Genomic DNA, 26,803 nt, shown 5'->3' on the forward strand with positions numbered 1-26,803 from the left:
TTATAATCATGCTCTTCCATTGAATCCTTGGGTATAAGCAAATGTACTATTCCTTTTGAGATGTTTGGAAATACAATGACAATTTTGCATATATTGAAGTTATGATGGCTACGACTTCTCACAGCTCCTTAAAGGAGAAGGAAAGGGTTTAAAGTGCGACCCCATAACTTGAAAGGCCTCATGTCCCTGTAGGTGATCGCTACTTTTTTTTTAGCTTGATACCCTTGATATATCGCCTGCACTCTCCTACTTTCATAAAAGCTATTTTTCACCTATTGCGGTTGCCATGTTGGATATTTAAATTAGTCCAACATGGCGCAGCGTAAGAAAAAGCACATTTGTGAATCTTCTCCCTTCCCTAGACGCGAGCGCGACCTACTCTACCCGAGCCGCTCCTACTTGTGAGATTCAAAGCGCACTCACAGTGTATGTTAAATGTGCATGCGCTTACTCATGAGCCGGTCTTAGTCTCGGTGCAGGAGAGATGCAATCTGGGAATCTTCTTTACACAGCTCAGCACTTTTTCTTCCTGTTTGGCTTCTGATCATCTGAACAGGCGAAATATGGGGAGACTTAAGGGCACTATTAAGATGACTAATGGTATCCCTGCAGCTTGAGATTAACTCTTTATTAGCCTTTCCTTCTCCTTTAAGCAGTAAATAACCATCATAAATTATAAGAATTTAATACAAGGGATTTGTTGCTACATTCTACCTCTGATACACCCAGGGCCAACAATATAATTTTGCAACTTGTCAGACAAAAAGTTATGCATTGTACTGTCCTTCACTCCCATTATGTCTACTTCAAAAAGAGAGATTTTCTGCTAAAGCATGAAAAGCAGGCATTCAATTTTTCCTAACAAAATGTGGTGCACTTTCGATTAAAGTCTTGAAAAATGTTAATTCTATGAAATGGTCAGAGACAGTATGACATGTCAACTACAGCATTAATAAAAGCATAAACAGTATAGCTGATTTAACAAAAATAAATCAGGGCTATTAAAAATAAATGCACAACTGTGCAGTATAGTATCCATATTTATTATGCGTTCTCTATAAGACTGATTTTTTTGAATTTGCAAACTATGAGCCACTAAATTTCAATGGTTTTTGCCTGTCTGGTTTCAAAATAATAACCATTATTTAGGATATCTTTTAGAACAGGGTCAGTCTGTAATATAGTAATATTCTTTTTTACATTGGCGATGGTGTGTAATTGAGGGATTGACAGAATCTCATATTTTTTTCAATAAATTTTCCGCCTCTTTTTGAGGTGATAGCACCATGCGATTCATCATTGACACCTCTTAAAGAAGTTTGACCTCTGTGTATGCAAAGCCAAGGATGATGCCTGGATTACATTATTTTTATATTAGATCCTTCGTGTAATAATCTATTACGAAGTGAATATTAGTTAGTTACTAAGTCCTTAAAATTAGAACAAATGTGGCATAACCCCAAAAAACAGACTAAATGGTATATGTTTTATTAAATAAGTTGAATGACAAAAGTGGGCACAGAGAATGGTATTTGCCACTCGATCTGGTCTTACACAATCTCTGGTGCTAGGTCAATTTAGATTACGAAATTGTTCATATGGACCAGCACTCCTTTTCTTGTGAATCAATTTTTTTTATTTAGCATACTTGTGTATCTTGTGTTTCGCCCCATATTAAAGGAACAGTAACACAAAAAAAATAACTTTTAACATATCCCTTCTAAATACTTATTAAGATATGTAGCATTTAAAAAAAATGCAATATTCTACAAGGTTTCAAAATAAATTATATTACCAATGCTTTACTCTGTAGAGCTTGAAAAGGCGATACGGTGCCTGCTAGACTTCCGGTTTAATCCGGAAGTTAATATGCTGCATTCTTCCGAGTCCTTTTTGAGTGATTTATGGGCTATTAGCAGTTGGGGCATAGAGAGGGAGAGGGATCAGAGATGTAACGTTTCTTCTTTCAAGCTAAGTCTGCATCGCTGTTTGAAGGAGCGCTGTGTGTGCCTGCATGACGAGACGGAGCGGAACGGAAGCATGGTACCAGACTTGGGAGTGAACTGCAGCCTGTTCTCTATAAATCAATGATAAATTAAGATTTCTAAAAAATCCACTACTGCTATTAACATTTCTGTATGATATATTTGATAATCAAAGTGTATAGAAGGGATATTTTGAATGTAAAAAAATTGTGTTACAGTTCCTTTAAGGCCTATATCATGGCCGAAATGTTGCTAAATAAAAGATACTGATTCACAAGAAAAGGAGTGCTGGTCGATATGAACACACACACACACACACAGACACACACACACACACACACACACACACACACATATATATAAAAAGGCCGAGGCACACACTTATAGGGATAACAACCTGGGTGCAAATCAGATAAACAATGTAAATATGTAAAAAAATGCTGATGCACACCAGGAAAATTTAATCAAAAAAAGATACTTATTTTATTTAGATCTATATATATATATATATATATATATATATATATATATCTATATATAAATAAAAATGCAAAAAAAAAAAGTTGCACCTGCTTATTAGAGATAGTGCTTGGGTGCACACCACAAAAGAGTTATATGACAGTGTATATATGCAAAAAAAAAAAATCCAACGTTTTGAGCACAAACAGTGTTCTTCCTCAAGGACAAACCGAAATAGAAATGTTTATGCAGCTAGTGATTATACAATAGGTATCACAACATGCCCATTTAGACTTCACCTGCCCCCAAAATAGTACCCATGTATCCTGCCTAAAGGTGGCCATACACGGGCTGATTGTAGCTGCTGATATCGGTCCCTTAGACTGATTCGGCAGCTTATCGGCCCATGTAGGGGCGCAAACAACGGGCCTGACTGACTAATATCTGGCCTGAAATCGGGCAGATATCGATCGGGCAGGTTAAAAAATGTATTCGGATCGGGGGCCGCATCAGCTCGTTGATGCGGTGCCCGAACCGACTGCGCCTATTACCAGAGTTGTAAATCGATCGTTTGGCCCCAGGGACAACATGATTGTTTTTCACTGTAAGCTTGATCTATTAATACATACACTGTACAAGCATTTCAACTTCACAGTATTTATTTTGATTTCACTGTATTATATTGTACAAGTATTTTAACATCACCATATTTTTTTTTAATTTCACTGTACTATACTGCACAAGTACTCAGTTTCACTACTTACTTTACTATACTTATTTCAACTTCACTCTAGTTATTTTAACTTCACTGAACATTGTGCTATATTGTATATATTGCACTGCTGTCCCTTGCATTTCTGATTAGATGCTAAATCTCCTTTTCGTTACCCTGTATTTTGTATTTGGTCTGAATTCATAAAGGGACTAGTGGAAATTATGTAAAATAATAAAGTTTTAACGCACGTGCACGGAGGTCATCCATATTGCTTTCATTTTGCCAGCAGGTGACACCAGGGGGTGGCTCTTTATTAAGAAGCTGCAGCTCCCTCTTCAAACGTGAAACTCGCTGCATCTTGCTAGGATAAAAAAAAAAAAAAAAAAAGAAAGAAAAATTAACCCCAAAATACCTCTATGAAAACTAATTAGGAAATCAAATTTACAATGTATTGGTTTTACCTATGGCTACAAAATGAGTGTATATTTAAAGGGTAAAACGAACACCAATATAAAATAAAAGGCAACAATGTGTTCCCTTGGGTGCATAACCCATAGTAAAAATTAAAACATTTTTTAAACAGGTGAGCAATAAAAAATATGCTGATTGGCTACTGAAGGTGACTAGACCTGTACCAAACTTTGCACCATTATTTACATAGCCCCACATACAGTAGATTCTTCATTAAACAGAATATCGTATTATATATTAAAGCTAGAGTCTCACTGGTTACAGTCTGTCCCATAAATCATTAGATTAGCTGACACTGTTGGCAGCTATAACTAAAAGTAAACTCTTTCCAGCAAGTACTATGCTACATATCACACATATAACATTTTTTGTGCATAAATCAATGACAACATTGAAGTTAAGATCATGCAGATGAAAAGCAGCACCACAACAGCCTTACTTTCCCGTAGGCATGGTGTTTGCACAGTTAGACATAAGTGTTACATTTTCTCATCCATTTAATTGCAAAAATGCTGTTGTGCCCACTGACAGTTAAAGGGTCAGCTAATTTATGCACAATTCTAGATAACAGCTAAGCTATTTAAAATGCATGAAAAACTTTAAATAAAATGAGACTGATGCTGTAACTGTATATTCATAAGCTTTTTGTCAGATAAATACAGTATATAAAGAATTCTAACTTTTTTTTTTTTGTTACTGGTCTAAAGATCTACTTCTGGAATGGGATCTCCAATCTGGAAACCAGATACCCAGAAAACAGGCACTACAAGTTAGGGGGAAAAAAACCTTATTTGGAAAATCCCAGGTCCCAGGCATTACAGATAATAGATAACATTCATGTATAACGACTATAATATAGAATAAAATGAAAGTGAAAATATTGTATAAATTAAATCAGCATCATCATAAAATCAATAGATCCCATTTACTTAAAGGGATACTGTCTTCAGAATAAGAAGCGTTTTCTTTTCCTGGAAATAATGTGTAAACTTGTGTAAAGAAGAGTAGGTTTTGGAAATAAAAAACATTTTGTTATACCTTTGTAGTAGTTATGGGGACTTTCTAGTCTTCTATTGGGAAAAGTATTTCTTAGAAACAGATACACACTTAGAATTAGAGATGGTGTCCCACAGGACAAATCAGAATCAATTACGGTCTATTTAAAAGCCTCAGTAACTTTACCACAATGCAGGAAGCATATACCGTATATACTCGAGTATAAGCTGATCTGAATATAAGACGAGGTACCTAATTTTACCTGAACACTGGAAAAACGTATTGACTTGAGTATAAGCCTAGGGTGGGAAATGCAGCAGTTACTGCTAAAATTACATTATATGAGGCATCAGTGGGGTATATGTTTTTAAATATTTATTTATTTCAAAGAAAAACAGTAAATTAGCTCTGTAAGTGGAGGAGTGGGTCAACAAAAACAACGTGGTATCAACAATGATACCTTAAGAGTACTACCCCCTTAGCTCAATCAGCAACCAAGCTAAAACACAAAGAGTTAAAATCCTTCAAAATTATATAGTTTATATAGAATATAAAGTGCAATGTCTAGAGAAGAATGGGACAGGTGAGGATGGTGGATGAAGATGAATTTGGGAGTGGGCCAGGGCACTGGAGGGTCTAGTTGCAGGTGGCCTAATTTGCACACAAAGGACAGAGGGTGCTAGTCTGGAGGGACCCATGGCACCCGACTCGAGTATAAGCTGAGGGTGACTTTTTCAGCACATTTTGGGTGCTGAAAAACTAGGCTTATACTCGAGTATATACAGTAGATAGAATAGAAACAGAAATTATGCTGAAAATATATTTTATTACAAAAAACATTTTTGTTTTTATTATTAAGTACAAACAGATCATTGTTCTGTTTTGACTAATTACTTCCTGCAGCCTCTTTCTGTAATCAGGTGAGTTTGTTTAAAAAGAAATACTGTACTTTGTATTACAACCACCTTGTTGCTTGTGTATGTTTTGGTTTTCAGAGAAAACCTTTGCATTAGTAGTTACCTTCTCCTTTTCCCACTGTTACTTACGATAACCACAGGAAACGGAAAATAGTTTAGCCCTGTTCAATGAAATAAAATAGGCACATATATGTTCAGCAAAATGCCTATTAACTAAACTCTGTTGGTAAAAGGGGCAGTATACTTCCTAGTTCAGCACGAGTTTAACATACAACAGATAAAAAAGGCTTAGCTAAAGGAAAGAATAAGGAGCAATTTATTGGTTCAAGAATAAAATTTTAAATAGTAGAATCAATCATTTGCAAAGTGAACCGTGTAATATAGTAATACAAATATGCCATAAAACCATGACAGAATCCCTTTGCTTATTCGTTTTCACAAAGTCTTGTGCTGGAATGAGTAGGTCAGCAATGTTTGGCACAAGTGTGTTTTACAGGTAGAAAAATAATGCTAGGTTTAGGATCTGACAAATTATTAAATATAAACATTGCTGTCATTTTATTAACATTTACTACAGTATAATGTATTCTTAACAGTTCTTTTTTAAAGCTTGTTTATACTGCATACTTTTAAAACAGAATGCAAAAGAGCTAAACTATTACTTTGTGATAAACATTCCTTGCAGTAACTGCTTCAGGCAAGGGCTACAACCTTCTGTGTGGAGTTTGTAAATTCTTCCCATGGGTTTCCAAACACATACAGGAAGTTTAAAGGGGTGGTTCCCATTTAAGTTAACTTTTAGTATGTTATATAATGTCCTATTCTAGCAACTTTGCAATTGGTCTTCCATTATTTATTTTTTATTGGTTTTTAATTACTTGTCTTCCTCTTGTACATCTTTCCAGCTTTAAAATGTGGGTGCCTGCCCCCAGCAGACATAAGACTATTGCTCTTAAGTTTACAATTATATTATTATTATTACTTCGTATTCCTTATCTTTATATTCATATCCTATTCATATTCCTTTCTTTCATTCAAACCACTGCCTGGTTGTTAAAGGAACAGTAACACCAAAAAATGAAAGAGCTTTAAAGTAATACAAATATAATGCACTGTTAAAACTGGTGTGTTTGCTACAGTAACACTACTATAATTTATATAATAAGCTGCTGTGTAGCCACGGGGGCAGCCATTCAAGCTGGAAAAAAGGCACAGGTTACATAGCAGATAACAGATAAGTTCTGTATATACAATGGTGTTTTATCCGTTATCTGCTATGTGCCTGTGCTTTTTCTCCTTTGAATGGCTGCCTCCATGGCTACATAGCAGCTTATTTATATAAATTATAGTAGACTTTCTGAAGTAAACACACAACTTTTACCAGTGCAGGGTAGCAGCACATTATATTTTAGTTTCTTTTATACACTTTCATTTTTTGGTGTTACTGTTCCTTTAAGGTAAACAAGACCCTATCAATCAGATAGCTGGAGAAACTGGAGAAATCTAAATAGCTGAAAAACCACAAAACAAATAAAAAAGGAAAACCAGTTGCAAACTGTCTCAAAATATCAATGTCCATTTCATACTAAAAGTTAATTCGAAGGTGAACATCCCCTTTAAATGGCTCCAGCTAAAATGAACCAGGATATCTATTAATGCACTAGGGACCTTAGCCATGAGATGTTAATCTTACCAGACTATAAACTGGCCACACAAAATGCTCCACCTCTACTAGTAACAATTAGATATTAAACTGCAATTGTAATTACATAGCACTTAACCTTTATCACAAAGTATTTAGCTAGGCTATGACAAAACACATAATATTTAGGAAACACTGCGCAATACAAGATCTTGGTGCTTCTGCAATCTACCCTTTGCTTCTGACATTCGCCTCTCTTCTCATCTCATCACTCCATTCCATTCAAGCTGCAAGACTTGAGCCGCTGAATGTTACTGGACCTGTAACTGTCTCCCTCAAGCTGTCAGACTCTACCCCCTTCCTCCCAAACGTTCTCTAAAGACCCAGTTGTTTTGAGAAGCTTATTATCAATGTATGTTAATCGATCAGACAAATTATCATCATCCATTGTTTCTATATTCCTTATGTTGTAAATGTACCCTAACACTTTAGCCTGTAAGCGTTTTCTGTTCCATTTTCAGCCCTTTGAAATCCAGTAAAACACCTACAGAAGGCACATAACAGATCATTTAAGTGCCTTACCAAACCAGTCGGGAAAATACAATATAACTGTCACGAACACAAAATAACTTGACTCCCGGAAGCCTGACGTTACTGTGGGCAAATTCGCAGAATTGCCTACGCTGCAGACATTTCGCGGCAATATTGTAATCAAAGTACGGCGTCTCAATACCATGTGACCGACTCACGTGATGCCTGCCACAGGATCCGGAAGCGATGTTTCATTGTCTGGTTATTACGCCTCTACTAGACGTTCAAATCATGGGGAAGATAACAGTTTGAGTTATTTTTACTCTCATCATGGGCCACAAAAGCTGATTTATGGCGCCCTGAGAAAGGGTGTATGTGCCTTTCGCGTATTACACTAAATTTCCAGAAGCGAAGTGTTTCCAGATAAAGTTGTGTATTTTAAGGGTTTCGGGAAAGCAATTGACTAATAACATATAGATACGCATGTGTTTATACTTGTATTCGCGACCCTGTTGATGAAAGCAAAATTATAGTGCTCCGGCAGTTTAGTATTTCAACCAGCTCCTCCCCTGACATAGCGATAAACACATCCGGAACCTTGATCCCTCCCTAGTGTTTTCTGTCGGATCACTAACAGAGCTGCACAGTCCGTAGAGGGCCGGCCTGGAGAGTTTACCACAGTGCTTGAGGATACCAGTGGTTTTCCGTGGCGCTACTTGATTCTTTGATATCGGGTGTCAAGGAGATTTGCTCTTTTGTAGCCCTAGACTCGTACCTTTCTGCGGGCATTGCTTCCATATTGTGGCCCCCGCGGGGCCCCGGGTAGTTTGAAAGGGTTCTGAACCATATACGGAAAGATGAATCTAGAACTACTAGGTAAGTGGGAATGTTGAATGACAGTGGCTTGGTACAGAAATTTCGCGCAAACTGCATTCCAAAAATAGATGAATGAACTACAGCTCTGTACGTTATCACTGTTTCAACAATAACATAAGGGGACCAGTAGGTTGTACATGTGAATTGCCGTATGAGATTCTGATTGTGATTGCATCGTGCTTTTTCTGTCACTTCAACAATGAACGTCAGGACACACAGTGAATGCGAAGGATCGCTGACCGTTAGGTTGTGATTCTAAAAGGATAGTTTTTTAATTACATTTCTTACTATTGGAATCTGCGGGTTGTACCTTTAAAATGGGACTAATATAATTGCTGTATTGCACAATTGTACGTACATGTAGAAAACAACAAAAATATCAATGTCTATTTCATACTAAAAGTTAACCAGAGCCTTTGATTTAATTTTTTACAGGAGACATATACCAATTGATTCTTAATTTGTGATGTGATGCATAATATGTCACCTTAGAAGTAAAATAATGTAATTCTTAGCAAGTTTCCAATATACAAAGTTTCATTAGAATGGTTATTTGTAAACCTAACACTATAGAAAGCAGTATCTGGCAGACCTTTCATATTGTTTGTACTGATGAGTCTGAATCCTGATACAATGTAGAAGCCAGCTGATTAACAGACATGTTGGAGAATTGACTTTGAGAATTGACGGCTACTTTATTTCAAGTCAGACCTAGAATGCAGAAAGGCATATACAAATATTGATTTCAATAGCAATTTACAGATAACATTAAATCCATGAAATCTTTTATTTACTGTATATTGGAAAATTGGTTACTTTTTCTTCCATTATTGAACAAACTGTTTTTGAGTGGAGATTTTTTTATTTTTAAAGGAACAGTAACACCTAAAATTAAAGAGCTTTAAAGTAATAAAAATATAATGCACTGGTAAAACTGGTGTGTTTGCTACAGTAACACTACTATAATTTATATAATAAGCTGCTGTGTAGCCACGGGGGCAGCCATTCAAGCTGGAAAAAAGGAGAAAAGGCACAGGTTACATAGCAGATAACAGATTAGTTCTGTAGAATACAATAGTGTTTTATCTGTTATCTGCTATGTGCCTGTGCCTGTGCCTTTTCTCCTTTGAATGGCTGCCTCCATGGCTACATAGCAGCTTATTTATATAAATTATAGTAGACTTTCTGAAGTAAACACACAACTTTTACCAGTGCAGGGCAGCAGCACATTATATGTTAGTTACTTTTATACACTTGAATTTTTTGGTGTTACTGTTCCTTTAATGTAAACAAATGGTGTTTGAGTAACTGTAGATTCCCTTGTCTGTTTGAATAGCTCTAGACCGCGACAGAAAGCTGGCCATACAGGTCCAAATTTTGTCAGGCAGTTTAAAAATTTTGTCCATACTGTCTTACCATGTGGACGCTTATGGCAGATCTTGCTGTGATTGTGGCAGATGAATTGATGTTTGAAATTTTAAGCGCATGGTGCATCAGCAGATGAGGAAGAGGAGCAGCTCTGCTTCACTACGTGTAGTTCTTATTCTTCAGGCTGCCAAAACATAGATTGAACTCCAGTTATTGTGTATCTGGTTTTATCACCTGTGTATAGTGTGTAGTTAACACTCGTGTTTTACACACTGTTGTTAAAATGGTGGTAGTGTGTAATTTATCATCCCTGTGGCTAATCATAAGTTCTCAAATAATTCATGTGCACAAGCTATAATGCTAAGGGCACACAAGGTGGATAGTCAGCCTGCGCACACAGGCTGACAATCCGCCGCTGGGATTCTAGTTGTGCCTTCATCCAGAACTACTGAATCTGCCCAGGTGCAGACAAATGCAGCCAATATCTGCCAACAAATGCGAGACATGGCGTTTGTTGGCAGATTTAGTGCTTCCGGGTACAGACTCAACTAGAAGATTGTCAGCCTGTGCTTTCCCACACGCATGTCCTATGTTCCCTTGCCCTAAGCTTTGATTCCTGTGAAGTTTTCAGGTTGTTCTTAGGTAAGCATTACATTCTTAATGTTTTAAAAATTTAAAGCCACTATAAATTTTTATATTATTTTGAGAATAATTGTTTTTTTCAGACAAAGGCATTCAGCTTTTTCTGACTAAAACTGTTTGTTTTCTTTTTATTTCTAGAATCCTTTGGGCAGAATTACCCAGAAGTAAGTGTAAAGCCTTCTTTTCTTCTTCTTCTTTCAACTATTGTAGTGTACAGATGCTTAATTGTAGACATGAATTCATTAAAAAAACCAAATCTTTTTATTATAGCTTGCAGATAATACTTTCTTATCTTTCACAAATTAAAGATATTGCATTTGTGCTATTTCGTTATAGTCTTTAAGTTAAATATGTCAGTAGAAGTTATTCTGCGCAAGGAGTATGTTAATGTTTAATGGCCACTTTATTGGCCATGAAAAAATTAAAATTAAAATTTTTACTAAATTTGCAATTACCATGTTTTAGTCTGGTAAAAAAAGTTTGGTAAGAAGTCCCACTAATTTTAAAAGACCACTAAAGCTTATTTGCTCAGAATTTTTGTTAGAGAGCTATGGCTGTTTGAAGGTACAGCAGCACTTTGATGCACTTATGGAAATACACAGAATACTTGCTGCCGCTTTACTACATTAAATATATTGTAACCTCATCTGCTAAATATAATAATAAGATGTATGTGTGATGTAGAGTTTTATTACAAATACTATTTGTTTGCTGCAGGAAGCAGATGGCACGTTGGACTGCATTAGCATGGCCCTTACTTGCACCTTCAACAGATGGGGCACACTGCTTGCTGTGGGTTGCAATGATGGGCGTATTGTTATCTGGGATTTTCTTACCAGAGGAATTGCTAAGATCATCAGTGCCCATATCCACCCTGTGTGCTCTCTTTGGTATGTATATATTCTGACGTAATAATAACATAAAACATATATTTTTCCAATTTGTGATTGGTCCAGTACAGTGTCCTCCAGTATTTGATTGTTCAAGAAAAATCAGTAACTTTTGAAAGTTGTCAAGATGCATAACTCTTGTGAGGATTTTTGTCTTTTAAAACAAAGTGATGTTCTTTTAGGAATGTGAATACAATTTGAGATTGCTTGTCAAATGTTGTATTTTGTAGATTGCACAGCAATTTTTTTTTTTTTTTAACTATTTCAGCTGGAGCAGAGATGGGCACAAGCTAGTTAGTGCCTCAACAGATAACATGGTTTCGTTGTGGGATGTCTTGTCAGGAGACTGTGACCAGCGCTTCAGATTCCCTTCCCCAATCCTTAAAGTTCAGTTTCACCCCAGAGATCAGTAAGTAGAAAGCAGGAGGGAGCAAGGGTTGGGGTTATCCCACAACTTTTTTACAGTAGCATTTTTCAGTTGGGTAGACTTGATTGCAATTAAATCAGTAAAAATTAAATAAACCTAACATGATTGATTTTGCCTCTCAAAAAGAATTATATCTTAGTTGGGATCAAGTACAAGTTACTGCTTTATTATTACAGAGAAAAAGGAAATTGTTATTAAAATGGAGCCTATAAAAGATGGCCTCCCCATTATTCTGGATAACTGATCTCATTCCTCTATTTTTAAATACATTACTTATTGCAAAATACAGTAAAAAATGCAATTTTTGACTGATTTATTGAGCCAAATGTCCACTCTGTACTTGATATTAACTATTGATTTGATTCTAACCATGCTTTTGGGTAGATTTACTCTATAGACAAAGCTTTTTATAGATGTATTGCACCATTGTGAAATAGAAAACTCTTCTGTATTATAGAGATTTATACACATTTCATTAGATTTCTGTTAATAAAAAACAACTACACCTTAAAGGATCAGATGCCCAATATGTAATTATGGGCATCCTCTCTTTGAAACAGGAACAGAGTTCTAGTGTGCCCTATGAAATCTGCCCCTGTCATGTTAACACTGTCTGACTCCAGCCATGTGGTCCTTCCAGTGGATGATGATTCTGACCTCAATGTTGTAGCTTCCTTTGATCGGCGAGGAGAGTACATATACACAGGGAATGCAAAGGGAAAGGTGAGGCATAAACAGTAACACATCAAAGGGGCTGATTAAAAAAAAAAAAAAAAACAAATTGCAAAGGCAATTCTACGTGTGATTAGCTTTGTCAATATCACAATCTGTCTATCTGCCTCTTCTCAGATCCTGGTTTTGAAGACAAACACTCAGGACTTGGTGGCATCTTTCAGAGTAACAACCGGCACTAGCAACACTACAGCTATAAAATCCATAGAATTCGCACGAAAGGGGAGGTAAGAGGGTGCAGAAAGTTAAAATTGTCCCATTAACACTGAAAATTGTTTACCAGGGCCTCATGGAATACATCCTTGGAGAGAACTTAGTTCAGTTTAGCCAGGCGACTCCGGTTGGATGTAATTGCAATTTTTAAAAGGGATTATAATCTCAGCCTGGCAGTTATAGGCCACTAAATCTGACATCTAAGGTTAAAAGATTAAATAAAAAATTATTCTGGAGAATGGTAAGTGATAATCAGCATGGCTTTGTAAAGGTTAAGTCATGTCTGACAAACATTATTTCTTTTTATGGTGTAGTAAATAGGATGTTCGATAGTGATGTTGCAGTATATGTGATATACTTAGGGGCACATTTACTAATCCACGAATCCGTATCATGAATGGGAAAAAATCGTATTGGAAACGAAAATTTCGGAAGATCGCAAATATCACAAAAATGCTTACGAAAAAATCGTATTAGTCACGATAATATCGTATTGGCGATCCGAAAGTCACAAAATTTTCGTACCGAACAATTGTAAACAGCGGTAAAACCTTTCCGATTTTTTCGTGTAAACGTACGAAAAAGTCGTGCGCCGTACGAAAAAGTCGTGCGCCGTACGAAAAAGTCTGCCTGTGTGTACTATACTCTGCCTGCCTTGTGCTACCTGTGCCATACTCTACCTGCTTGTATGTGCCATATTCTGCTTGCTCCATGCTGCCTGTGGGAGGTAAGCCTGGTGGGGGTTTATCGGTTTGTTAGCACTTGGAAATAATTGTTAGGGGATCCCTAAGGTGTTGAATTGTATTCTGGGGGTTGCTGTGCTATCCACGGGGGTGATGAAGCATGGGGATTTAGGGGTATGTGTTAATATGACTTAATAGGAAACATTTGTAAAAAAATGCTGTAGCACACTGATCTGTTACAGTGGCTGCATAAAAAGATTTTAGTGGCTCAAATAGTAGACCCCGATTCTGGCAACGTTTTGGGCCAGAGTTGTGAAGTTGTGAAATTCTCTCCTTGAAGTCTTTGTACTGGCATATACATCAGATAAAAGAAAGGGGTGTATGGCTTTTTAGCAAGTGAGACCATTTAGGGATACTGAAATGAGATCTTAGTACAGAGTTGATCCAGGTGCTGGTCAGATTGCCATTGTGGAGTAAGAAATTTTTTTTTTCTCCCTTTGGGGCAAATTTGAGAGGATTTGGTTGGCGTTTTTTGCCATCCTCTGGATCAACTAGCAGTTTGGCAGGATCAATTTAGACACAAGTTTAAACACAATGGATGTGTCTTTATTTTCAACCTACATTACTATGTTAACTATCACCTTAATATTCTATTACCATTTTTGTGCCAGCTTTTTCCTTTTCTTGGGTAAATTGCCCATTAAATCACAAGTACTAGTAACACCTAAAAATCACCAATGTTGTGCTTAGAGGCTATACTCCATGGGAGATTTGGTGGGTCAGATTTAATCTGATCCTTTATGCAAGAGCACAAGATTTTGTATGATCCTACAAAATCTGATCTGTTTAGACTATAAATTGGATTAGATAAAGTCTGATGGTGTGTTTTGTTCCTGCATCTACATCTGACAAGCAGTGTAATTCAGTGAGAAAAAAAGTCTGTCAGACACCATCAAATTTTATCTCCTCTGATTAATATGCAGCATTCTTCGTTTCCTTCCTATAGGCATGTAGTGTCAGATGGCAACCCTTTCATGTAGTTTACACATCAGATTTTTGTATTGGTCCCATTATATTTTAAGCCAATGCAACTACATCCAACTTGTAGAATGCATTTTTTCTGTCAGACTGCATCATACAAAATCTCCTGTGTAGTTTAGCCCTAAGGCTAAAGTGCCTGCAAGACATTGTTCTGAGGGGAGTATGTGCGTTCTTACATGTGAGTCCTCTGTATTTAAAATTCAAGTATAATTCATCACACATCTGATTGACTGGGAATCCACACCACAAGCATGTTGAAGTACAGCTGAAGTACAGCTGCAAATTATAGTTGCCTTTAAAGGAGAAGGAAAGTCAAAATCCATTAACCACACTATTAAATAGTACTACTATTGCTATGTAAAAACCCTATATTTCTAGCTTGCCTAATGAAAGATTTACAGAGATACACCTGCTACATTCTACATACTTGTTTCAGTGAATGGCGCCGCCATCTTTAACAAGGGATGCCCACTCCCTTTCCCTCACTGTCTCTACTGCGCATGCGCCCCCCAACATCCTCCATATGCCCCCCCCCCCCCGCCGCCGCCGGCTTCTGCCTTCACAGTGTGCCTCTCTCCCCCAGGGAATCTTCTCTACCCATAATGCATCTTTCTCCAGCCCAAAACAGAGTTTATACCCATCTACATGTACTGCATAATGGCATGATCATGGCCTGTTTTTATTAGTATTACTAATGTATTTAATGTTTAAATTTATTTTTTAGTACACATAAAGTATGGAGATCCAAATTACAGAAAGACCCCCTTATCCGTAAAAGCATTCTGAATAACAGGTCCCATGCCTGTATATAGGCAAACAATCCATGTTTTGTTTGAAGGGGAAGGCATTTTTAGTAGCTTAATTCACAAAATGTATTAGGGCAGTGGCACAAAGGGAGATTAGTCACCCGTGATAAATCTTCAATATTGCGGGCGACTAATCTCCCCGACATGCCATCCCACTGGCAATGTAAATCGCCGGTGGGATGGCATACGTGTCACTTCAGTTTTCCAAAGTCGCCGAACTTTTCTTGCGAGGGAACTTCGGGCAACCGAATCAATGAGTATACCATCCCATCAGCAATTTACATTTTTCCCAAAGGTTGTTGTTTTTGTACAATGCCTTTCCTTTTTTTATAATTTACTCAAAGTTTCGTACTAAGATTCTGCTTTGGTTTAAAATTGTATTTGAACTAATTTGTTCTCTTCCTTCTATTGAAAACGTTGTCTCTATTTCTCAACACAGCTGTTTCCTGATAAACACAGCAGACAGAATAATTAGAGTGTATGATGGACGAGAGATACTGACATGTGGGCGGGATGGTGAGCCAGAACCCATGCAAAAGCTCCAGGATTTGGTAAACAGGTATTGATCTAACAAGAACTTCAGGGAACTGGTTCTGTTCTGCTGGACAAGCTATTAATAAACCACATGAAATAATAAGAGGTGTTATCTGAGTTCTCTCAATCGAGAGAAGTTCTAGAATTAAGACATTTTGTGCGTGACTTACCACATAAGTCCTTCTGTTATTCATATTCTTTTTGTTTTATAACAGGACACCTTGGAAGAAATGCTGCTTCTCAGGTGATGGAGAATACATAGTGGCAGGCTCTGCACGACAGCATGCATTATATATATGGGAAAAGAGTATTGGCAACTTGGTGAAAATCCTACATGGAACCCGTGGGGAGTTGCTTTTAGATGTTGCAGTGAGTGGACTTGATTTGTGCTTTGTCACATTACATAGCTTGCAGTGCACCGTTCTCTAGCTTTCCTTATATTGTTCATTTAACACATTTATATTGTCACCCCATATTAGGAATTCTAGACAAAGAGTTTGTTGGGTAGAACAAAAAAATGGGCAAAAGTGTTGGTATACATTGTGAAATTACTAATGAGCTAATTTATTAATGATCAATATATATGTTTGATCCAACACAACCAATTCAGTTTATTAGTGCAAGGATTAATTGGTTGGTTATGAAATGATCTTTTCTTTCCAGAAAAATATTTATTCCATAACTGTATTAATCAAATCCATTGGACATTTTTATTTTATTTTAAATGTTGCCTGTAGCATACTATGTTATTAAACACCTTGGACAAGACAATTTTTTGACTTGTGTTATAATACCAATATATCTGCCTATCATTGTAGTAATGTATAAATATATGAGCATTCTAAATGTCTTTAGGTCTAAGAAAATCACATTTGGTAAGCATCAAATCAGTTCATATAACTTCAATAATTTTTTTTTACCATCTTATTGCTTAGTGGCATCCAGTCCGCCCAATTATTGCTTCTATCTCCAGTGGTGTGGTCTCCATCTGGGCTCAGAATCAAGTGGTAAGCTTTATTTATTTTTTTCAAAAGAGGTATAATAATGTAAAGATTGAAATTTCAACTCATTTCCAATGTGGGGGTTGTAGGGTGGTGAAAAAAAAAAATCTTGCCTGTTAGGGTGTAATAAACAATTAATTTACCTAGATGTGGTCCTTATCCCTCCATAATTTACCAGATTAATAGTTTACCAGATTACTTGAAAATGTTGGCACATCTAATAAATGCATGTTGCAGCCTGCAATGTCTGCATTTAAATTAAACTGCAATCAGTGCAGCCCTTCTAGCTGGATTTTCTAGTAGTGTCCGTGAATTTTTAAGTGACCTGATAACGGGGACATCTTATTCCAAATAATTCAATACTTTTGTAGCACTATATAAATAGACACCTATTTGGGATCTTTTTAAAGACAAATTTCACCCCATAAAACCCAATATTTAAAGAAGAAAGAAACGACACTTTCTTCTTTACATATGTTTATGGTCTTGTGGGTTGAAATTTGTCCAAAACATACAATTCGAACTAGTTGAGCAGCACCTAGGTATTTAAATTGTTTGAAATAATTCTGAGTTTTTGTGTATGTATGTATATATTTAATATAAACGGGAGCACACCATCCAAAAGATCAGAGGCCCTGGGTGCTGGCAAAAAAACAATAATAAAGAAGCAGAGAGCCGCACACGACGTTTCGAGCACCAACAGTGCTCTTCTTCAGGGACAAAAACTGTCCCTAAAGAAGAGCACTGTTGGTGCTCGAAACGTCGGATCTTTTTCAATAAATGCTTTTATCTTTTGGCAAAGTCCCTGTGTGTGCGGCTCTCTGCTTCCTTATATGTATGTGTGTGTGTGTGTATATATATATATATATAGTTTAATGCAAAAGTTTGGGCATCCCTTGGCAAATTACATATATTTTACATAGTTTTGTAACTCTGCGATGGGTTGCAAATCAGCTATGTTGGCTTGACTTGCCAGCAAGATGGAAGTGGATTATGAATTCTGGCGCTTCATCATTTACTAAAAATACCCCCACATTTACACACACAAACACAATCATGCACTCTTCCTGTTCTGGAACTTACCCAGTTGCTCTGCCTTCTAGGAAAACTGGAGCGCATTTGCCCCTGACTTTAAAGAACTTGATGAGAATGTGGAGTATGAAGAGCGAGAGTCTGAATTCGACATAGAGGATGAAGACAAGAGTGAACCTGAACAGACAGGTATCAAATTATATCTAGACTTGGCTTGGTTTGCTACCATTAGCCTTGTTGCAGTTGATGCTATTATGATTCATTTGAATATGGGTGAGTATAGTTTTATCCCAAAAGGATGTATGTAAGTAGAATATGTTACTAAATTCTGCTTTTTCGTGAAGGAGGGGATGCTGCAGAGGATGAAGAGGTAGATGTTACCAGTGTGGACCCCATTGCAGCATTTTGCAGCAGGTATTTCATTTTGTACAGTTATACACTGCTAATATCATGAATGTGTTTGAGTTCTGTCTAGCCAGCCAGTTAGAATTCCAGAAGCTTAATAACTAATTCAGGAGGGGTGTCCTTTGCTCAGGTCTATCACTTTGTTTAAAACAAAAAACTGGCATTACTAAATACCTTTTTGAAACACATCTTTAAGTTTTACTTAAATTTTTCATTGTGTCTCTGGTGAAATACGCAGCGGGTGTGCCTGCTGACAATGCCAGGAAGCAGTCATTGCTTGTAATTGACAGGCATAATATAGACAGTTTAAGTAAAAGTACTGCATGGGTTAAGGTGGCTAACCCTTCCATTCTGAGCACCACAGAACCTCTTGTCGCTATTCTGCTCTACTTTCTCCTCTCTCTGACACCCTCCAGCGGTTTCCAAGTTGCCTTTGCAACCTCTTTGCCTCTTGTTGGCTCACGTAATTATCACTACCCCACTGTTGGTTTAGTTTTTCAGGTCAGACATCTCTGAAGCCACTTTGTTACTTACTATTGGAGCATTTGCAGGCAGAAACTGCCATTCTGTATTACATGCTGAGCACTTAACTTTCAGTTGCTAATTTCTATTTAGTTTGTGTCCCCCTTGTCTTTCTTGCTTTAATATAAGCCACCAGGCTAAAACAAACAGTCCCCACTCACAAGCTAGGGATTGGCTGTGCCTCTTGCAATGTTAAAACCAGTGTGCCGCCTGCACTCCTGGACTACTGAAGAAAGAATGCTGCCAAAGTTGGCAGCTTGGGAAGCGCCTGCAAGGATTTGGAAAATGAAATACTGAAGCAGTACATAGGGAAGTTGTTTTTGACCCCTTTAAACATTTTCATTGTTTTCAAAATTATTTGAAATTGTAAATGCTATAAATTAATAAAAATATATGTCTGGCTATTTACATTCTCTGCACTCCTGGTTCTGACTCCTGATGAAACATCTACAAAGTACCTGATTAAAAGATCTTGAGAAAATCCAAGTTCTGTTACATTGTTTTAATAGTCAGAACCAGAGAACAGAAAGAAGTAAACAGTGCTTTAATTAGTAATTACATTTACAAATCACTTTAAAACCACTGAAAATGGTCAATGAAATATATATTGGGGAAAGATTATTATTATTATTATTATTATTTATTCGAAAAAAATAGTTTTTTAATGGGGACTCATTTAAGAACTTTGTACTTTATAATTAGTCCTCATTCTATATTATTTATATTTAATATATATATTTTTTTAAATAGTTTCTATTTTTGTTCTACCATTCTTGGCTTAGCCTTTCATAGTTACATAGGGTTGAAAAAAGACCAGAGTCCATCAAGTTCAACCGTTCCAAATAAACCCAGCACACACAAACCTATACTTACAAATCTATACACTCACATTCATAAACTATGTATACAAACATTAATACTAACTGTAGATATTAGTATCACAATAGCCTTGGATACTATGCTTGTTCGAGAATTCATCCAGGCCCCTCTTAAAGGCATTAACAGAATCTGCCATTACCAAATCACTAGGAAGAGCATTCCATAACATCACTGCCCTCACCGTGAAAAACCACCTACGCTGCTTCAAATGGAAGCTCCGTTCCTCTAATCTAAAGGGATGGCCTCTGGTGCATTGATCATTTATATGGGAAAAAAACATTCCCTATCTGCCTATAATCCCCTTTAAAATGTACTTGTACAGAGTCTAACCTCATAGCTTAAATCTTCCGTCCCCTTTACCAGTTTATTTGCACGTCTCTGCACTCTCTCCAGCTCATTAATATCCTTCTTAAGGACTGGAACCCAAAACTGCACTGCATACTCAAGGTGAGGCCTTACCAGGGACCTATAAAGAGGCAAAATTATGTTTTTAACCCTTGAGGCAATGCCCTTTTTTATACAAGACAGTACTTTATTTGCTTTAGTAGCCACAAAATGACATTGCCTAGAATTAGACAACTTGTTATCTACAAAAACCCCCAGATCCTTCTCCATTAAGGATCCCCCCAATTATTCTATGGCTTAATTACCCTAGCAGCCAGCCAATAGAGATTGAGTTGTGTGGTTGTGAAGGTGTGTTGTGCGGTATTTAGAAGAAAAGTATATTTTTCCTACAGTGACGAAGATCTTGAAGATACCAAAGCATTACTCTACCTACCCATTGCCCCTGAGGTGGAGGACCCAGAGGAGAACCCCTATGGGCCACCTCCTGATGCTGTTCAGATGTCACTGAGTGAAGATGGAGTTGCAACAGACAAGAAAAGGCAAGCCTCCTCTGATGGTGTTCAGCCTCCAAAAAAGAAGCCTAAAACCACAACAATTGATATTCAAGGAGTACCTAATGATGGTAAGTTTAGCAGTACCTCTGACAAAAGGTTTGAGGGGAAGTGCACAATGCCAGGTGTTGCCAGATAAATGATCACATAGCTTAAGGTGGCCACACACATGGCAATTTTCGATCTTTCTTGCGACCATCTGTCGCATGAAAGACCGTTCCCTTCCTCCACAAATGTTAAGGGCTGAATCATCAGATATGGAGGTAGAAACAATAGGATTTCTACCTCCTTCTGCCGATTCAGCCCTGAAGGTAGATTTTGCTTAGGCAACTTCAATGGCGCCCGATCACAATCTTTTAACCCACCCGATCGGCGAGTCGACCGATATCCGCAGCCTTTTGCGATATTGGTCTTCTCTTTGGTCACCGAATCATCGGCGCGTGTATGGCCAGCATTAGATATATGTTGCAGGTTGAATGAAGATCTTTTTTTATGTCAGTCAGCAACCCTAATTTTTTTATTCCATGTCTTTTAGCACATGCCAATGTATGTTATTGGCTGACATAAGTTTACACAGATCAATGGTCTGATAAGTCTGTTGAAAACAACTGAATTGACAGACCATTTTAGTTGCCCTCCGATGGATGAAAATCAGCCAAAAGTGGTTCGGGCAGGTTTAAAAATCCCGTTGGGATGAGGAGCAACATTTTGACTTATTGGGGATATTGCAATATTGCAGCTGTGAGTTGTATCCACCACAATGACTCAAAAAAAACCAATCCATTGTGGGGGCAACAAACATGGCAATCTGAAAATTTGTGCACTTTGCACATCAATTTTTTTTAACTAATACAGAATTTATATAGATTATATTACTGAGTTGTAAGGCCTAAACATTCATTTGAACAACTTTTAAATTTATTTTATTGTGATAACCATTTACAGATTCAGTGACGTCATAATAAAATAAAAATATGGTCTGTTTGCTAGTCTTAAACTAGGTTTTATCTATCTACTTTTAACAAATGATCAGTCCTGCATCAATCGACTTGCAGGAATTTTAGCCAATTGTGCCATACAGAACAGCTTCAGCTTCAGTTGCTTAGAAGTTACCCTGGGTTCCTTTGTGACCTCCTGGACTATTAGACATCTTGCAGTTGTTATTTATGTATATATATATATATATATATATATAATATATTTTTTTTATTTATTTCTATTATTGCTCAGATTGCTGCCTGTCCCATTAGCAACCAGGCAGCAGTTATAAAATAAAATATTAAAAGTAAATCTAAAATAAAAAAATAACAATGCTAACAATACATTTGGAGTTGTGGCTGGAAATAGGCAAAATGGAAATGCAAATTATTCAAAAAAACATAATGTAGATCAGTTGAAAAGTTGCTTAGAAGGGGTCCATCTGTAACATACCAAATTTTGATTTGAATGAGAACTCAATTTAGGAATTAGGGGAACATATTTTGTTTCATGGTGTCTTGAATGCATTCTGGTTTCAATAATGCAATCATTTATTTTCTTTCTTTTAACTGTGTTACAAATTTTGCAGAAGTTCATCCATTGCTAGGAGTGAAAGGGGACAGTAAATCAAAGAAGAAACAATCAGGCCGGCCAAAAGGAGTTAAAGGTAAAGAAAGAGACTCTCCGTTTAAACCGAAAACATCCAAAGGGGACAGGGGCATGCCATTAGAAGCAGCAATGAAAGGCAAAGCTCCAAGTGAGCTGGCCCAGGTGCTGACAGGTAAGGAGAATTAACACAAACCTGGCTTCTCCCATCTGCTTCCGTGGCTTTGGCTTCACGCAGGCACCACCCCTACACAAGTTCCTCTTAAGTCTGTCACACCAGGTGGCAGCTGGACAAAAAGCACATTCATGTAAATCCACTGCTAAAGGTATACAACTTGACCCCAACCCCCTATAAGAACAGTTTGTAAGTGATACTTATTTACTTTTATTTTTATTTATTTATTTATTTATTTTTTAGAAAGAATACTGTCTATGAAGTTTGCCTACGTGAAATTTTACTTTAGCTCAGTATTACATAGCATCAGTTGCTGGCTTTGAATGGTTTAGTAGAGTTAGACTATTGTCTTTTAGTAACACACTGGGTGGCATAGTAACCTTTGTAGCACTTCTTGTTTTTGTGGGAAAACAACATTCCCTTGCATAATCTAATGGCATCAGACCTCCATTGACATGCAGCAAATCTGAGTGCTCATTTTTTTACCCCAGAGGTTTATATGGAAAATGAATGGGGATCCAAGTGGTACTCTCCATCCTGCAGCCGCTTTCCATTCAAATTAATAGAATATGCCCTGCACAATGGCATACATTACATGTACACAACACATGTCACTGTGGGGTTTGCTTGGGAATATACTGGGTGGTATTCGTAACTGAGAATGCAAACAGCTGCTGTAGGAAGGGTGTCACCCATTTTTATAAATGGAAAGTGGGTAAAGACTATCCCATATGCAGTATTAGGGTATTGGCTAATACAGGTTAGGTTATTTCAGTGGTACCTTCTCATTCCATTCTTGCGATGGAATTAAGACATGAGCTTCATATTTCTTTCCGCAAGCCTTTATTCTCTAACAAAAACAGTTAATTATTTTTGTTGAACTAAGGCTATAGATCTATAATGCATATAGCCTGGCCTATAGCCTATTTCAAAACTCTGCATTTTATACTCCATTGTTGATTCCTTTTTAAATGCAGTATTTTTCACAGGAAATTTAGTTCAGAAAAACCTTGTTTCACTGTTTATATGGCTTTTCACTCAAAGCATTTTGTTGCAGATTATATGTCCCCTTTATTTTACCCATGAGCATATATATTTATATCGGCAATATAAATTTTATATTTAAATATTACTTTGTCAGTTGAACAGTTTATATTAATGGTACCTGCTGAATTTTTTGGTAGCATGGAACTAGCCAAGAAATGATGCCAGTAAAAGTGAGGAGAAATCTCTGTGCCCTTTATAAGAAAGCCTAGTTATTTTGATGTATTTTGGGTTTCAAAAATTTTTTTCTTCCAATTTAATATTATGTTTCAAGGGTAGACAACACAGCTTCTTAAAAACCTGCATAGTTTATATCCCTGTCTGCTTTTGTATTGCTTTATAATTCAGCTGGTGACCCTCTGCTTTGCTGGTTTGTGCCTCCTGCTACCTTGTCCTAAGAATTACAGCCATTTATGACAAAACAACCTGCTTCATGTTCTTTTTCAGGAGGCGGTGCTGCCATCTCTGAGCTTTTATAAGAGTCCAAGCTTTCTCTTGCCGTCGGAAACATACCACCAGCTTATTATTTGTTTTTAACCTTGTACATTACATGGACAGCACATGGAACCTTGTCCTTTCTGATCCTCCTTCATTTAATCATGATATGGATGGACACGTTGCCAGTCACAGCTAATGGTATAACTGTATCATTACAGTCTCTCTCCTTTACAGTGGTAACATCTACCGCCTATGGTTCTTAATCGTTTTTCAGCGACAGATGCATAACTTGTAATGTTTTCTCACATGTAATGTTTACTGTTTTGTGCGTCAAGAAGAAATATGGTCTTTCTATTTTTATACAGTTTGTTTTTGGCTTCCCTTATTTTATTTAAGTTGGGTCAGTTCCCTAGAAGGCTTCTCTTTGGATTATTATTGCTTTTTATCTTGAACATCAATGGAAACTTTGAAAGTGGATTCATTCTTAAAATGAAAGACAATAAACACTGTGAGGAAAGCTCGGGCTACAGATACAAACTCACTGTGCCTTCAGTGCCCATCCTACAACAGAGATTCATTTGAGGTGTCGCTGAGAAGGAGAAAAGGTCTTTCACTGATAATTATTTTTAAATTCATATTTTTTCTCATTTTCCTGATGTGAAGATGAATTTATTCCCTTGGATTTCAGTTCTTCCTTACTGGCAGGGGAAATAAAACTTCCTTGTTTTGTTTATTTTTGCTATTGCCTGTTTCTTTGCAAAACACATGTTAATAATTTAAAAGAGAGGGAAACTCATAGGTTTGCCTTTGTGGGGTGAGCTCCATACCTTTTAAGAAACAAGGCCGCAGATCAGTTGCAGCTGTGCAGTCACAGATCTCTATCACGGTACAGTAGAACCCCGAATTTACATCCCCGGATTTAATGTTTTCCCGCCATTTACACCATTTTGTTTTGGTCCCACCAATTTGTATGCATTCCTATGGGCTCTCTTCCCGGATTTTACATTTGTATTTCCCGCATTTTACATTGTTTTTAACATGCCTCGCCCTAGCAAATCGCTTCATTTTAATCTGAAAAAGGTGCTTACTTTAGGAAGCAAAGTTTCCCCATAGCTTGCGATCGCGGGCGCCATCTTGGGAAGGTCCGCGTCACCACTATCGCCTCATAGTACACACTGTGCATGCGCACCTATCCGGGAGCTTACAAAATATCGCGAGATTTGCACAAGCATGGGGGAATTTGTGACAGAGCAACAGAAACACCAGTCCTTCATTAAAGGTACAAGTTGCAAGGTCCAAGGTGGGGATTTTCTTTAAAATGGTACAGATTTTGGTTTTAGGAACAATACAGTGCTGAGTTATGGATGTACATTTTGAAGTCAATGTTATGTGGTGTCTCTGTGTCAGTGTTACTGTATGTAGCAATGGGGTGTCAGTGCTGAATGCTCTTTGGGTAGGAGGGGGGAAGGGGTGCCTCTATGTCAGTGTCATGTAGCAATGGGGTGTCAGTTGCAAATAAAAAATGGGTACTGTAGTTATGTCCTTTAAATAGCTTACATTTATGTGTCTTTAACACATTTCTCTGATTTTACATTTTCCCTGATTTTACATTTTTTTTCCATGGTCCCCTGAAAAACGTAAAATAAGTTTCTATGTTGTGGATCACGTGATCACATTTCCTCTGATACAAGAATTATACTAGCTACAAGTCCCCTTTTTAAAACTGGGGACATGTAGCTCGTAGATGGACTAGACCAGTCCCCTTTTAAAAATGGAACTGGCCTAGACTGTATTCTTAACATGCTAACATAGCATGAGCATCTGGAATCTCACATTGTAGCATTGCATTCAGCTTTCCAATTCAGACATTTAATTTGGGCCAATATTCAGGAAAAAAATCCAAGAACTATATGATGATCTAAAGGGGGTCCCTGGGTACATTATTGCCATAAGAGAGATGTAATGCTACAGCCACACAAATTGATGGGATGCTCTTCCACTAAGTACTTGCCCAGAAAAAATCAGCCATATACCCAATCCAACACTAAAAAAAAAATGACCAATTCACCTGAACATATTCAAATAAATACCAACACCTGAAGATTTTTAAGTTTGCCCTCTAAACCGTCCCCTTTTCTTACACTTTCTGTGCTTTTGGTGCTGTCATAGGAGAGCTTGTACACTTGCATGATGTTTTTCTTAACTCAGACATATATTGGTATGTATGGAAGAGCACTATGGCCACTAGAAAAAAAAAATCTGTTGAATTAAGACTTTTAAAAGTCATAATTTTGTAAAAAGCCTGCAATTAAAACTCATAATTTTGACATTTAAACAGCAGGTTTTGTACAAACAGAAAAAAAATCGAACTCTTTAAAAAGTCATAATTTTGACTTTTAAAAGTCTTAATTCAACAGATTTTTATTTTTCTGGTGGCCCCACTGCTGTTCCGTAGGAATGGGTCTCTAACTTGATCCAGGTTTTTTAGACAAAACAACCTCTGGAGGGCAGTATTGCATTTTTGTTTAATCTGTCATAATTATATCATGTTTCCAAGGAAATAATCACTTGGTCCAATATTAAAATGCAGCTTTTCCCTCTGGTGGTTATTTCATTTTCTGTTTTAAATGAGTGACCTATGGAACAAGTAGGCTGTCACAGCCTACAGCTAAATGTGATCTAATAACAAAAGGTTGAAATGAAATAACAGCTCAGTTTTCTTACAACTTGAGTTTGTATCTCTCATTTGATATGTTTTACCACTAGTTCTGATAAGGAGGTTAGTTAAATGGCACTAGAGCACAGTGACAAGCAATAAGTTGAAAAGTGTTCATTTAATTAATGCTTTTACTGACCTTTTTAAATCCATTGGTAGTTTTACACTTTTCCTCATTCATAA

At 37.0% G+C, this 26,803-nt stretch overlaps 2 protein-coding genes across 6 annotated transcripts in view; one reads left to right on the forward strand and one right to left on the reverse strand.

Moving 5' to 3' along the window:
• The window catches only part of ube2t (ubiquitin conjugating enzyme E2T), a 15,145-nt gene extending 7,121 nt beyond the window's left edge, over positions 1-8,024 (reverse strand). The window contains exons 1-2 of one of the 4 annotated variants that reach the window (XM_004910659.2): positions 7,768-7,928; positions 3,408-3,520 (exon numbers count right to left, since the gene is read on the reverse strand). In XM_004910659.2, coding sequence (XP_004910716.1) covers positions 3,408-3,516 — 109 coding nt within the window. In that variant the 5' untranslated portion in view covers positions 3,517-3,520; positions 7,768-7,928. The other 3 variants (XM_031896869.1, XM_004910657.4, XM_004910658.3) reach the window with 3 other exon arrangements.
• Positions 8,025-8,325: 301 nt separating this feature from the next.
• Positions 8,326-24,637, forward strand: rbbp5 (retinoblastoma binding protein 5). 2 transcript variants are annotated; one of them, NM_001030509.1, is given in 14 exon segments: positions 8,326-8,592; positions 10,741-10,766; positions 11,320-11,492; positions 11,761-11,901; positions 12,480-12,642; positions 12,769-12,878; positions 15,834-15,953; positions 16,144-16,297; positions 16,864-16,935; positions 18,033-18,150; positions 18,306-18,375; positions 20,505-20,734; positions 22,231-22,308; positions 23,914-24,637. In NM_001030509.1, coding segments are annotated over 14 exon segments (1,506 nt in total). In that variant the 5' UTR covers positions 8,326-8,573; the 3' UTR covers positions 23,946-24,637.
• The last annotated feature ends 2,166 nt before the right edge of the window (positions 24,638-26,803 follow it).

Source organism: Xenopus tropicalis, chromosome 2 (genome assembly GCF_000004195.4).
Source record: "Xenopus tropicalis strain Nigerian chromosome 2, UCB_Xtro_10.0, whole genome shotgun sequence".
NCBI classification, from domain to species: Eukaryota; Metazoa; Chordata; class Amphibia; order Anura; family Pipidae; genus Xenopus; species Xenopus tropicalis.

Coding starts and splice junctions, on each gene's coding strand:
- rbbp5 (XM_012963788.1), top strand. Junction 12,879..15,833: donor GAATTCGCACGAAAGGGGAG/GTAAGAGGGTGC, acceptor TTCTCAACACAG/CTGTTTCCTGATAAACACAG. Junction 18,151..18,305: donor GAGTGAACCTGAACAGACAG/GTATCAAATTAT, acceptor TTTTTCGTGAAG/GAGGGGATGCTGCAGAGGAT.